The sequence below is a fragment of the Pundamilia nyererei genome, unplaced genomic scaffold (genome assembly GCF_000239375.1).
Source record: "Pundamilia nyererei isolate P.nyererei 1_Seehausen unplaced genomic scaffold, PunNye1.0 scaffold00102, whole genome shotgun sequence".
Lineage (NCBI taxonomy): Eukaryota > Metazoa > Chordata > Actinopteri > Cichliformes > Cichlidae > Pundamilia > Pundamilia nyererei.
The window spans coordinates 2158397-2173669 of NW_005187503.1; the positions used below are offsets into that span (position 1 = coordinate 2158397).

The 15273-nt window shown below is 41.7% G+C and overlaps 1 protein-coding gene across 1 annotated transcript in view; it reads left to right on the forward strand.

Annotated features, from left to right (window-relative positions):
- The first annotated feature begins 4294 nt into the window (after positions 1-4294).
- The window catches only part of LOC102201148 (dolichyl-diphosphooligosaccharide--protein glycosyltransferase subunit STT3B), a 96058-nt gene continuing 85079 nt past the window's right edge, over positions 4295-15273 (forward strand). The window contains exon 1 of the mRNA XM_005740718.1: positions 4295-4810. Coding sequence (XP_005740775.1) covers positions 4551-4810 — 260 coding nt within the window. The 5' untranslated portion in view covers positions 4295-4550. The remainder of the gene's footprint in view (positions 4811-15273) is intronic.

A 15273-nucleotide genomic window follows, 5' to 3' on the forward strand; every position in this document is an offset into this window, starting at 1 on the left:
CTCAATAGACAGCATGCGGAGGCTTCACGAACCACACCAAAGTCAGGGAAATGTTGATAAGGCGCGTGTTATTCTGAAGAGGAAGTAGTGCAAGCCAACTTCTCAGACTCTGACATTCTGCCTGCAGACAGCTGATATCTCTGTTGAGCTCAGGTAAGTATTTCGGTTGTCCCTATTTCTCAATATCTGCTTCTCTCTCCCTCTCTTACTCTTTCTCCATCTTACTCTCTCTTTTCGTGCTCCATCAATTGAAACTTTCTTATATAGATTTTTATGCAGCATGCCAATAAAATTTGAAGCATCACTGCAGGCACTTTCAGCCGTGTCGACAAGTCAGAATCAATCTTGATGAATGTGGTGAACTGTGAATGTTTTCAGACAATTTTCTCTGCTGATATGCTTTCCAGAGTTATTCTTAGTTAAAAAAAAATTGAGTGACTGTTCTTCTTTTACTCATTTTTGTGTGGAGCCTGCTTTACGCATACCCACACAGGTTTTTATATTTATATATATTTTATAATTGCCTAATTATTTTTGTCATTTCATGGAGTAATTGTAACAAATAAAAGCTTATAAGTCCTTAAAATGATACACTGAATGAATAAAGATACAAAGAAATATTATTGCATTGATTGTTTTGTTTTTCTACATGGATTCAATTCAAGTATTTTTGTAAGCAAAATACAAAAGACTTGCCATTGTCTCTGAAGCTTCACAGCCTCTTGGGGGGAGAAAACTTTTCACACACACTGGAAAATGGCAGATGAACGCGCTGAATACAATACCATCTTGCTGCAGATGCAGCATAATAAATTGAGCAAAAGCTCTCTGATCTCTGGGATAACAGATTGTTCTATATTCTGTTGCAAAATATAGAAGCTTATTGCACTATTTCATATTTATCTGGAGTGTGCACAGGCACATATTTGAATAGCCAAGTAATGCCAAAGCCATGTAAACACTCCTCCCATCGGTGCCGAGATGAGCGCGTCGTGCAGTTGCAGAGTATCATCCGAGTGTGTTCAGTGGGGACCGAGGGAGCTGTGTCCACATCCGGTGCATTTAACTACCTCTCCGTGGCCCCCTGTGGAGAAATGAGGCGTGCTCAGTGTGAAATGGTGTGTCACTGATGAGGCCATGCCGGTAACCCCCGTGCACTTGGTCACAGAGCACACACCATCAAGTAGAAGTTGACTCAGGTCATTGCTTCTGCTATATTTCTCCTCCTCTGATTTCTCATTAACACTTGAAAGACTGAAGATGTAATTTAACTCATGGAGAGCCTTCAATACCCAGGTTTTTTTTTTTTTTTTCGATTAACGTGACCATCAAATTCTTTTTTAAAGAGCATTAAAACAGACAGCCCAACTCTCTCCTTGCCACAGCTCCTAACAGTTGGATGCTGCACCTTATTGGAACAGTAAGTGGTTGTTTTAAGTACTCTCAATTCACTGCAGCTCTGAGAGTGCAGTGGTGCTGGCTAACCATCCCGCTATAATGGATTACAGTATAACAGGTAAAGATTCAAAGCTTCCTGAATGAAATGTCTGAATCTTGTGTTTCTGCTCATAATGAGCAAATGGAATGTACATGATGGATTTACCCATTTTACACATAGATGATGCACAAGGTAATTAGTTAAGAGGAGTGCCAAGTCGGCTAAATGAAAAGAAATGAGAGAAAACAGAGCAACAAGAAAACTTGGTGTTGAGTTTTCATTCAGTCTTGGAAAGACATGAAGCTGGTTATTGGAGAGTAATGGGTGTATGAATTTGTATGGTCCTGCTATCCCTGAAAGAAGGATTGGTAATCAATCTAGTTGTTTTCCTTCCTTCAAACGATTGTATCTTGGGAATGGCTCCAGCCTCCAGTAATGACCCTCAATAGGAAGCAGCAGGTATAGATAACAGATCGATCTATTATTCTCTCTTTCCTTATCAAATCCCCAGAGTATCAGGAATCTGGTCAGGCTTTGTGACGTCAGTTTTTGACTCCAGGCTCGCTCCTAACTGGACCTCACATATAATGCATGTATTAGATGGGAGGCTACTTTTTAAAAAGCGGGCAGCAACTTTGCTCTCATCGGGGACATCTAATAAAGGAGTTCTTTTCTTCTCTTTTCACTGAGTCACAAAAGGAGACAGAGATGTGATATTGATAGGTATCTCCAGACAAATTGTTTAGGCTAATCAATACTCCGCCTCTATGACATGATAAATATTTCTGGCTTACAGGATTTACTTGTAACATTTTCAGAAAACCAAAAACTGGCATGCTGTTATTATAATCCTCTTAATCATTTATGACACCTCACTCACTGACCCATGGCAGGCATTTAAGGGTTTAGGGTTGGGGTTTTTTCTTTACAACTGCCCTTTAGCAAAATTAAAAGCTGGAGACACCTAAGGATGCTGTGCATAAACTCTGCAAGTCTGTGATGCTGTGGGGAGAAGAAAAAAAAGGAAAATAAAAACAAAGCAAACAGAAACAGTCAAGCCTGCCTCTGGAGAGAGGGCAAAGGCAAAGCCGCTCTAGCCTGGCAACAGCACTTATTTTGGCTGGTTTTCATCTGGGCTTGGCCTTTTGACAAGAGATGCAATTGAAGAAATCTTCACAGCCTCCATTTCTTCTTTTCAAAGGTCACCCATTCATAATCTTAAGGTAGAATAGAAAGCGTGAAGGGTTAGAGTGTTTTTCATGGCATAAGCAGGCCTTAACGAATGATCGAGACGCTGGGCGCATATGTGTGTGAATGAGCACACTGTCGTGCGCCTGCAAGAGGACGGCTTCATCAATATGCATGCGGTTATGTGTGCGTGGGATTTCATGTGTTTACATGTATCACACTCCTGCCGTCTGTCTGCATTTAGTCTTTGTGTGTGAATGAATTTAGGCACTGAATCCCAGCTTCAGACGCTGATGGTGTCTCTCTTTCAGTCTCTACGATCTCTTCCTGAACTCCAAACTCTTATCCACTTTTGCCACTCCACCTGCTTTCTATGATGACCCCCATCAATTTTCATAATCATCCTTTTACTCTCCTTTATTATGAGCTTTCCATCTACCCATCTCTCCAAAGCTGTATTTTTCATCTCCCTCTTATCCCCTTCTCATCTCACCACCAGACAGCCTGAATGCACAGCCACATTAAGCCGGCTCAAGCTTCAGTCCTGTTCTCTTACATGAATTTTTCATTTGAGTTTTCAAAAATGATCGTCTCACAGGTGACAGGGTAGCTGTAAACAGTGCTGATGCAAAGTAGGTATGCGAATTTGGGCCAGTTTGAGATATTTCCAAACCAGTGTAGGGTATTAGCTGTTTGTTCTATCTTATAAATTCAAAATTATGATGTCAAGATGCTAATGCTATTAGAATATACATCATCCGTTTAAACAGCCCAATTCAAAAGTATTGAAAACAGGTGTCAATCCATCCATCCATCATTTTCCACTTATCCTTATCAGGGTTAAATCTATTTGGTCTACAGTGAGTTCGGAAAAAAACAAAACGTTTTTGCTATCAGATTACACCGAAGAGGGCTGTTGGACTATAATTTTTCTCCTTTGGGACTGGATCACACCTCAGATAAATCAATAATACTTCCTACATCCGTCTCATCGTTATTTGAAACCACCAAGTACAAAATAAATGTATACAATCAATCATAAAAAAAATTACAAAATACAAAAAGCTTGAAGATTTATTTGAAATATTAAAAAAAAACGTGTTTCATTTCAATATAGTCTTTCAAGGCTTTGGGGCAAGTTGTGAAAGTACATCCCGATTTTAAGGGAATGATGAATGCTGTGTTCTTGTCTTTGCTGGGGGACACAGTAATGATGAGATACATCAATCTGTATTATCACCCTACCGTCGGTCCACAACATCCAAGGGCAACAGAAATATTGCAGTCGCACAGACAATTTATCTTCGCACACCTGCTTATATACCCATAGGTACACGAAAGCGCTTCCTTCAAGATTAAGAACCTTGTGCGCTCTCATTCTGTAACTTATTCTCTATCTTAAAAACTGTAAAAAAAAAAGTGATAAAAGTTTGATTTATAGTTACTATCGGATTTACTTTATCGAAAGTATAATAAGGATAATCCCAATCTCAATCAGTTGCAGCCATAATTTTGCTCCGTTTTCATTGGTAAAGCTTTCTGTCGGATTAGAAGGTTCGTTTCTCTGATTGGTCTAGATACATAGAATCCCGCCCCTTCGTACCTGTCGATCTGTGAGAGGTCGCCTGAGCGTCCTAGAGCCCGCCTCTCGCATCCCTCCCGCCCCTCTCCGCCGGCGTTCAATCGTGAAGCGGATTGACGGTTGCAGCCTCGGTATGTGGCGCATGAGTGTGCGTTTCGGGATGTAACTGCGGTCTCCCGGAGTAGCGATACCAAATTAAATCATACCTTACACCCGAAGGAGTTAGATGATAGGATACCTGAGAGAAGTGGGCACAGCATAGGGAAGTATACGACAGTAGCGGAGCGGGGGGAAAGACGTGGAGCGGGGCAGGAGCAAATCCAGCCGACACTGCGCGCAGAAATGGCGGAGCAACACGCAGCCAGCGACGGCAAGCACAAAGCGTCCACCAACGCCGGGGGCTCGGTGCACGGGAACAGTCGACCCGGCGCCGCGGGTGGAGGAGGGGGCAAAGGAGGCCTGTCTGGCGGACTGACACAGCCAGCTGGGTGGCAGTCTTTACTCTCGTTTAGCATTCTTTTTCTGGCCTGCCTGGCGGGATTCAGCTCCAGACTTTTTGCGGTGATCCGGTTCGAGAGCATCATCCACGAGTTCGACCCGTGGTAAGCTAGCTAACTACTGTCTGCTGTTCGTTGGTTACACTTGCTTGTAATGGAAATGAGAGACCGAGAATTTAATCCCTACAGAGGGGAGGTTTTTTTTTTTAATTAAACACGACGTATATTTATTTATCTCCTTGCTTTGCTTTACGCTTTATAAAGTTAGCACAGTCGCAGCGGTGTTAAGTTTTTGAATGCAGCTCAGCTTTAACTTTAATTTTGATTTCGTGCTGTGGTTCGTTAGCGGCTCATGCTCGTTATTACACAGCATGCCCCCCCCCCCCAAAATGACCCTGGCACATACACTTGTATATACGGGCTCGGTGGCCCAATGTGCAGCCCATCTGCGGGACCTTGACATTTAAATATGATAAAGAGCTAGCTAACTAGTCTGGTTTGACCAGTTGTCCAGTTGTGTGTTACCCAACAGTAGGTTTGTGTACTTGCTGCAGTGAGCTCTGCCTTGAGTCTTCAGCTGCAGGAACTTTATTCGGACTGAAAGAGCAGAGAAAAAAATAAATAAATCTGCATTTTAACCAGTGAAAATGTAAAATAGTTAACAGCCTGATTATTTTACTCGTGTGCTTGATTGATGTGTTTGATTGATTGAAGTTGTTTGGTTTTCTCATGTCTTATTGTTGCTTCGCTACATCTTGAATGACCAGGGTCTCTTGCAAGCTTCCAGCCGGTGCTTCTCGTAACAGCAGGTTGTAACCCGGAAGCCAACTGATCCGATCTGGCGTGTCTGTCATCACAATGGAGAATTATTCCGCTTTGTAACAGTGTCACATGGGCTCACAGGCGGCCGCCTGGTTGCCCTGTCATTCCCTCATTGCTCTCTTATATTGTGTGGCATTCAACGAGGCAGCAGAACTGATGCATCCATTTATTAATTTTCAAGGACAGGTGCTCCATCTAGTTCAGGGTGACACTTGCGTCTTCAATTATGTTGATAACTTGATTGCATTTAAAAGCCAAGGGCCAAGGCTTATGGCTGTGGGAGGTTCTGCGTGGTTCAGATGAGCTTGCTCCTTTTCTCAGACTGGAATTTGCTGAAAGGGCTGACCTTAGCGCTGTTAATGAGTAGTCCCATGTGTCTTGCACTCATTAGAAGCTGCTTTTACAACCTTCATATTTCCCGATTAAAGTTTGGGGGGGTAGTCATAGAGCTTTTGGATACAGTATATTATCTATGGTACTGTGCTGCATTTCACAGTAGCAGTGGGAGCTGTTTTGCCTCAGTATAAAGCTATAATGTGGCACCCGTTTCCACAGTTGCAGAGCAAGAATGGCACAGGTCTTTGGCAGCATGTCACAGGAAAGAAAGCAAAGACATTCTTTGATATTCAGAAGTTTAAAAAGCCCTCGCAGCAACGAGTAGTCTGCATCTGTTCTCAATTTCTGTCCCCCCAACACAAAACAAAGCACCGTTTCAACCGTCTGTTGCCAGCTTAAATGTGTAAAACTGTAAATTCTGTCGCATTGGAGTGTTTTTATTTTAATTTTATAATGCACAGTATCCTTATTAAAGTGGAGACTTGCATCAAAAAAAATATATCTACAGTTAGCTGTTCATTGATACTAAATTGTCCTCCTCCCCTTGTGTCATGTTTTGAACAAGAACCGACTGACATCTTAATAATTCATACTCCTAACAATCCGACAAACCTGACCCTCCCTTGGGTTTTTACTTTGAGTGTCCTTTTTAAACATGTACTAATGTTTGTTTGGTCATCTTTTAAAGAGTTTTGTAATTATGTTTCATCAAGCACTATAACTTTCTCACTTTTGTGACAGAAAGAAATTGTGTGTTTTGTTTTGTTTTTTCCAGCTGTGTGAACACTGGATGCTGATTGGAAGTCAGCACCAGACACACCATCAGTGCCGTTGTCCGTTGTTGTCTAAGCGCTTATTGTTTTTTATTGTTTTTTTTACCCCCTCTGCACAGAGCTTCAAATTATCAGCAGCTAACCATTACGTTAAACAAGCTGGCAATTTGAAGAATCAAGATTGGATTTACAAGCACCCAAATGTCAAGCTTATTCTGCAGTATGCAAATGCTCTGAGCTGTGCTGATTTTTGCAGAAGGGTCGCTGCCGTGGTTCGGCTATATCTGGCTGTGCTAATTTTAATTTCCTAATATTTGTTTATTTAAAAATCAGGGGGGATTAGTTGGCATTCAGGTGGGATTCATTTATTTATTTATTTTCATCCATTGATTGAGCTAATTAGGGTTCGTGCCAAGAAAGGTGTAAAGCCTGATGGCTGGGACACTCCAAGGGTGGGTGGAGGACATAGGTGCCAGCCTGCTGTGTGGCACAGATGGAACAGTACGGCTGCCTAGGTGCAGACACAGTGTGTAGCTACTAACGGCCAACTTCTCTCTCCTAAAGTAAGGTAAGGTGCGCTATGTCAGCAAGAGAACAAAAGAATCACTTAACCTCATTTACATAAAGATAAATGATGATTTGGCTCACAATAACTGGAGTACATTAGGAGACTGGCATAGCCTAGATGGCTAGTGCCGTTCATCTGTTGTTCGCCTAGGCTGCTGAACAGGACAAGGAGAAGTGTCACTGGAGGGACAGCTGATTGCCGCAAACAGTGGACCAGCACCTTTTATGTAGTATTATTCATCCGTTCTCTTCCGCTTATCCTTGTCAGGGTCGCAGAGGCTGGAGCCCATCCCAGCTACTGAAGGGCTAAAGGCAGGCTACACCCTGGACGCTTCGCCAGTCTATTGCAGGGCTAACAGATAGAGACAGACAACCATTCATTCACATTCAAACCTATGGGGAATTTTAGATTTACTAATTAACCTAACCCACTAGCTTTCCTCCCACAGTCTTTTGCCCTGGCCAGGTAATGGAATCGAATTCAGGACCCCCAGGACCTCTTTGCTGTGAGGAAACGGTGTCACTGTGCTGTCGTGTATATAAATGACAGGGGTAGTCTGGAGTTTTAAATATTCAGTTATCATTAAGCTACAAAACAACGTATTTAAAATAAGCTTATGGAATGTCATAACATTTATCGTCATCTAGAGTCACATTGTGTTTCTGAGAAGCTCTTATACTGATAACGTCCGAGCACATCCCAGATTCTCAGTGGGGTTAATGTATGGACTCTCTGGTAGCCACTAGAGGCTGGGTTCACTTCAGATACTTGGGATATAATATTACTGTGATTTTATTTATTTTTTTAAATAATTTTTTGATATACTGCAGTAACATAAATTGCAATTCATCACTTTTCTTTTTCAACAGCATAGTATGTCCTTAAAGATAAACTTTGCCAACACCTGTTTTATCCAGTAATACGAAGTTATCTCAATTTATTTCGTCCATAGCTGCAAAATGAGATTGCTGACACTCAACAAAACCTACCATAAATGTTGCAGTCTGCAGTCAGTCTGTGGTTGAATGGGGTCATGTTGGCAATTGCATCCAACCTGTTTTGGTTAATACGGCAATTTGCTTTGGTAAATTGTCAAAAATCTCACATGTGTTGCATGTACAGGGTCATGTGAGATTGTTGTTGGTGATCTTTGAAGAATTTGCTGTTTTACACGTTCACCCAACAAGCCAACGATTACCAGTTCGGTTCTGAGAGGGGGGCACAAGTCCCTCTGAAGTCCATCAGGGAGAGCGCCAAACATGTGACCCCTTGTGTAGAAGGGAACAGCCAGAAGTAGCTTTATCATGCATAAAAATACCAAACTCATTTTTGCGAGTAGCTGTAAGGTTTGCTTTGTAAGGGGACTTTTTCCCTGCATCACATGCTTGTGAATTAAATTAATTGGGTTTTCAGAAGCTGTTCGGAAAAGAGATTTGATACTCACTGGTGGTGTGCTACTTTTTCAGATTCTTCAGCTCAGGGTTGTACAGATTACCAGTTCAGCACAAGCATTGCTTTTTAGATGCAGTAATGTCAGTCAGATAACACTCAGTTTAAATGATTGATTAGTTAAAGCATCAAAATAGTCAGTCTGGTTTCCAGGCTCCAAGCTCATCACTGCCCACAGATATGTTAAGCATAAATGTGGGGAGTAATAAGTCAATATCCGGCTGGCAGCACTGCAGTGAAAGGTTAGAGAGAGAAATTGGAAGTTCTGGACATTAAATAGACCGCCAAACTGGGAGGGTGTGTGTGAGTGTGTGAGACGCAGTGCAGCCCAAGTTGGCTGCTTCCAGACTTGGCTCAGTATAAGGCCAGGGATTTTTTTGAGTCATTAAAATGAAGACGGTGACCTGTCATGACAAAATGAATGTAACTGATAGCGGGAAGATTAATTTTTATCATGAAATTGAGAACAAGACAGCCTGAGCCTTCCTTGGGATTAACTCGGGCTGCTGAGAGCTGGGTTTTGCTGGTAGTCAGTGGTTGTTTGTTGTGGGTTAAATCTTATCCTTGGAGTGTCATCTTCAGCCTGGCTGTCCGTATTGTTTAAGTTTATTAGGAATCTCTCAGCTCTGAGCTCTTTCTCTCTCTCTCTCTCAGCTCTAAACAAAGTACATCTTCTCTGTATTTAAAGTGCAATGTTAAATACTGTGTGCTCAGCTCCAGTTGCATATCTGCATATAACTTCAGTTCGACAAATCCTTACAGCTGAAAAACGTTTGAATTTGCAAGGGTCATGTTTAGGTGAAGGTGAGAGAGATGATTGTGCTTGTGCCTTCTCCTGCTGTGGAATTCATGCAATCTGTGCACACATTTACTAAAGCAGTGTTACCGGGTCAAGACAAGATTTTTAAATGGGAGCCATTGGAAAACTGCCTAACATGCTCTAAAGGATATTCCTGTTATTTCATCACACTTGCCTACATTCTCTTTTTCACTGTGCTCTTGTTTCTGGGCTTAAAATGTACAAAACGACTTCCTCTCCCTCCCCCCAAAGAAATCCTTAAAATTTTAACACTTTGTCAGCTTTGTTCTTGATCATCGCCGTTGGAAACCTGCAAAACTGGAGGCTCTATTAGTACGACAGCTGGATAGCAATGCAGAATCTTTCCCATCTTCTTTTTTGGGGGGGTGATAGTGACTTTGATGTAAGATGCAGAGGAAAACATCCAATGATTATGACCGGTTTTTGAGTGTTAATAGAAAAACAAGACGTGTGAAATGTCAGCGGTTTCACAGATACATTATACAGTCCTTTGCTGTTTCAGACAACACTCTGATATGAGTTAACACCTCAGAAATGATGTTTTAGTGTCTCTGATTGCTTTAATAATGTGGTCTATGATGGACTTTGCTGAGTGTTTTTCACCCTCCTTTAATTCTGTCTTTTTCAAAACTTTTATCTGAAAGTAGATTAGGCCAGCAGCTGCTGGCACAGCAACATGTGAGCTAATGCTGTAGTGTGGGAAAATGGAGAATAAGTTGTGACTGATCTTTCCACCAGACACTTGGCTGGAGCTGTGATCCTTGCTTAAACCCCCAACTGTCCGGCAGATTATAAAATATTCAGTGCAGATTTGGTGTCCAGTTACCTGAAGCAGGATTTTTTCCCCTAAGGAGCCCATCCTTCCTGATATTATGCTTGGTACTTACAAGGAAGACTTACATTAAGTCTTGGTTAACGGGTTGGAGTTGACCACAGCTGCGTATTTTACAGCATGCCCCAGTGCCAAAGCTAGCTGCTATATTTCTATTCCACCTTTGCGCTGAAGTTATGTCGCAGCACCTAAAGGACACAGGAAGAGTTTCTTTTCCTCTTCCTTACAGAACTTTCATTTTCTGTTTTCTCCCCAGTCAGGAGACTTCATATCAAGCCTCTGATGATTAAGTGCTGTTTTGGAGGCAAGGCTTCCCAGCGGACTAGTGTCAGGCATTGCAGCGAGGTTTGCGAATCTGAGGAGCGCTCCATGTGTGAAGACAGGAAGCGACAGATCTCTTCCAGGGCACCTGGGGCATGTGTCGCTGAGCTGCTCCTGGCAGGAAACGGCAACAGGCCTGGGGTAGCCGCTGCCTAGTACAATGAAAGTCATACAAACAACCCAGTCTTCTGTTGTCATTTGATTTTGGATCTTTATTTCTTCTAACAGAGACCAAGGTTTTGGATTTGTTTTAAATGCCTGTTCATGATTGAGAACTGAGACTACTTGAATTTACTTTCTTTATACCCTTTGTTCTGAGGTTGTGTTAATGGCTTTTAGTCGAGCCTGGCCTGTATGCATAAAAGGAAAGATGTGTTAAGTGCATAGGTAACAAACAAGTTTGCAGTTATCATAAAGACACCACGTGACTGATACTGCTAAGCCATTGTACTGCAGGCATTGCATTGAGTATTGAAGACAATGGTGTTAGTGCTCCTCTTATAGACAAACTGTAAGCGTCTATGTTTTAGCCAGTGTTGCTCATTAGCTGTTTTTGAAAGCACTGGCAAGATCGCCACCTCTCTGGTTTCACTCGTCAGCTTTTCAGAGAACACACGACTTTGCAGACCCCTTCGTGGAGGGTCATGGCACTGTGAGAGAGCTAGTTCAGTTTGTTAGTGTGATGAATTGCCCCTGCCTCACATTCAGAGCTGTACTCACCCACACGTTAGCAGCTTTTAAAGGACGTGTGAAGCCAGTTAAGTATTTGTTTAACTTTACATTTAATTACACTATGGTCAGAGAGGTTTGAACATAGTCCCCTGTTTATATAGGGCACGGTATAAAAGAGCCTTGGTTTATTATTCATTACAAATTAGCTTGAGCCTGTCGTCTGCCTTAGCTTTCTAAACCACAGTCTTATAAATTTTGGCAGCCGTTTGCTAATGAGATTTTAAGAGCATTGTCCTTTGAAAGCTTTGAACAGTGTGTTCCAACATTGTGCTTCTTGTTCGAGGCTAAGAGTATGATTATGCACTCTATAATTTTTAACATTTAAAGATGTAAATGGCAGTGTTTCCAGTGTTGTGCCATTCGTTCACCTTTGGACCGCCGGTCTAATAAATTTCAGGCCACATTGTTAAAAAAAGGTAAGACTTCTCTTTTGTTAAAAATATATTCAGGTGCTGGCAAATGCACTACAGATTATTTATCAGAATTGAAAGGCTTGTTTTGGTGGGAACATTTAGTGCAGCATACTGTGCAGATTTGCGGTTGCTGCCAGAGTAGCCTGTCTAATATAGATCGAATACATCTGTCAAACTCCGAAGACGGTTATGTGCTTGGTAAGATGCTACCTTTCAGCTGAATTCGCCCACAAACATTCACATAGTATATGAGGGGGCAGGAGCGATACAGACGGGTACGCTTCTTTGTCGTTCTTTTGAAAGAAAAGGCTAGTGATCATAAAACGTGCTCACGCTGTGGTCACAAAGCCTCCAGACAAACGTGACTGAGGGGAAAGGAAGCGAAAACGATGTTTAGCAATCAGCTCTAAAAAACGATCAATGTGACAATAAACAGCTTGGTGTGTGTCACGCAAAGTGAAAATGTGTGGTGGATCCATCTTTTATCCAGCTGTTTGGCGTTGTCATGGAGTCTCTGACGCGATCGTTGTTCCGTGACCGCTCATGCTGGAGTATCCATCCATCTAGGAGGGGAGTAGGGGGGCAACAGATCGAGAGACGTGTCTGCTTAACAGATGCAAGGCCGTAATTGAGAGCACTCGTTGAATACCGGCGCGCTTTTGTTTAGTCTTTTTGTTGAGAAGACGCATTGGTCGAATTGAGTAACTGGTCAGCAGTAAGTTTTCATGCTTTGAGTTTGCTCAGCAGCACAACCGTCGAGCAATGCCTTCACCCTTCCGTCTGTGGAATAATAGTTTTTATAGGGGTGCCTCTGTTATTTTTAGAGCTTCGTGAAGAGCTTGACAAGTGAGAATTGTTTCTTGCACTTGACTAAACAATGCGAGACCAACAGGTGTATATAGTGATGCTTGCGCAGAACCAGCATAAAAGTAGTGCTCCTCCCGAGGGGGAAAAGAGTAGAGTTCGACTGAAGCAAGAAACCTAATATCTGCTTGTTAAGACAGACTGAAAATAATCCACAGCACCAAACCACAAACAAGGTAACAAGTCTGACAATGCTGCCTCGAATGTTGCCTCACTCTTACTGCATTCTTTTTCGCCTTCACTTTGGCTTTGAAGTGGTCCTCGATGCACTCTGGATGGTTCAGGGCGAAGTTGGGTGTAGGGAACAAAGAAGATCTGTGCTTATCATACATCCCTGTCCTCTTACTGACAGGAGTCAGCATGCAGCTCAGTGGGCGAGCGCACCTGCATACAGAGAGGAGAAGAAAGGAGGAGTGAGAGAAACGGCGATAAGATAGTAGGAGGCGGAAAGAGAGAGAAGAAATTAATGCCTGCCAGGCATTCAAACAGAGGGAGGCTTTGGCGGTGAAGCCAAAGAAATTTTATTGTTCCAAATAACTGCTTTATCAGTTTGTTTGTGTGCATGTTCATGTGTAATATATGTGCTGTATGGTTTTATGGAGGGGGAGGATAGGGTTGATGTATTATTTTGTCGGCCTCTGCCTCAGGTTAAATTGAATGTCTTCTGTAGCTGATAGACTACTTACACCAGAGTCCATTTAATAAGATCGGCTGCTTAAAGCGTCTCTGAAGCATTACTGAATAGTTCAAATAGCTCAACTCAGCTTATTCTTGAGTAATTTTTCCTCTTTTCAATTTAATCCCTCCAACATTTTGCAGAAAGTCCCTAGAAACTTGCTGCTTAGCATCAGCAGGGAAGCTAGGTAGATGGCTAAGAGCTGGTTTAATCAAATAAATACCAAAGAAAGGGTTATTGCGAATGTCAAGTAGTTTTCTCCACAACGAGGTGATAAAAAGTGGTAGTTGTTCAGGCTTTCTACTCCGTGAGCTGGTTATGTTATATTGAGTTTTGGGTGCACGTTTCCCTGCTTAATTTTGTTTATTGTGCTTGTTGGCTCAATCCCTTGTTGGAGGATTGGCTAGCTCTCAGGTTGGCACGTCTTAAATGCCTTTTGTTCTGCGTCGTCCAGATTTTGTTGTCTTCATTTGAAGTCTTTTGCTTATTTTCCTTGTTTCAAGGTAGGTTTTATGTAAGCTTCTAGCATATCTTTACATCTCAGGTGTATGACTCACTCATCAGTCTTTTGATCGCTCTGTAAATAAAATGAATCAAGTCTCTGATTTTATTGCAGTTACTATAAAGGGTTACACGGCCGCTGTTTGTTTCTCCTCCTGTGTTGTTTCTCAATATATCGTCTCTCCTTAGAAGTTTAATATACTCTGGAGGTTTCACGTCTCTTGGGTTTACATGGGTTTGTTCTGGGTGCTTTGGTTTCCTTCTTCAGCAACGAGGATGTTTTGGGATTTAAAGCACTCCTGCTATTGTCCTCGACTAAGCCACTGGCCTCAGACTTAAGTTGGTCCCCAAGGGCCCGTGTATCTGCTTCCTATAGCTCTTAAGAAATTAGTACTTTCTAATGAGAACAATGTAACGGAGACTTTCAGTTTTAGGAGATCTGGGTTTTTCTTCTTGTATAAAAGAATTCTGGCACCAACCAAAGAGGTTTGGGCCATCCACCAAAAGATTTTTTTGATAAGCGGAGTTTAATTTACTCGAGATCTGTTTATTAGGTCAGAAATTAAACTATACAGGTTTCCTAAGATAACGCTTACCTTAACTGTATACAACCTAATTATACTTATATGCATAGTTGCCTCACGAAGGCCCTGGAGATGTACTGACTAAACTTAATGTTTATTAAACACTTAACAACCCACTGACAGTATGATGGGCATATTCTTTTTAAATGTGTATAAGAAGCAGAATGGTATCTAAGTGCTCTGTGAAGTCGAAATGTTGTATTTTTCCGTTTGTGGTTTCCATGCCATAAAAAAAGAAACAGGAAGTGGAGTTTCACTTCCTAAATTGAAACCAATGTGAAATTAGACTGACTTGAGCTTTGTGAGCTGAATATCAATATATCTTTGTGAGTGACAGTAGGGCTGCCACAAACGATTATTTTGATAGTCGACTAGTCACCGATAATTTTTGCGATTAGTCGACTAATCAGATCATCATCCATTGGACATAAAACGTTCAGCTTATTGCACCAGAAGCATCTGCTCTTATATAACTATCATTAGCTTACAGCTTGAAGTGTTTAAGGTATGTGCTAACTAAAAATAAAGACAAAATGATAGTTTATTAAATTTTAATGAAATTTGCAGATTGTTTTGGTGAAGTTTAATAAACTCCTTGCTATCTTAAAATATAACAGGACACCGGAGTATATTCTCCAGTATCTCACACTTCTGATAATCAGCTGTCAGCTTGACGTTTATTCAGCTGTGTAAAAACTATAACTTTAATCTCAGCCAAACCGATTTACTCAGGCACATATAAAATACTGAAAAAAGCCAAACAATAACATTTTTAAGTTATCTAAGTGACTTATATATCATGTTTAACCTGAGCAGCGAAAGACAGCGGTGTGTTTGAAAAGATCTGTCGGGAGTCCGGTGTTCTCACGGCTCTAGT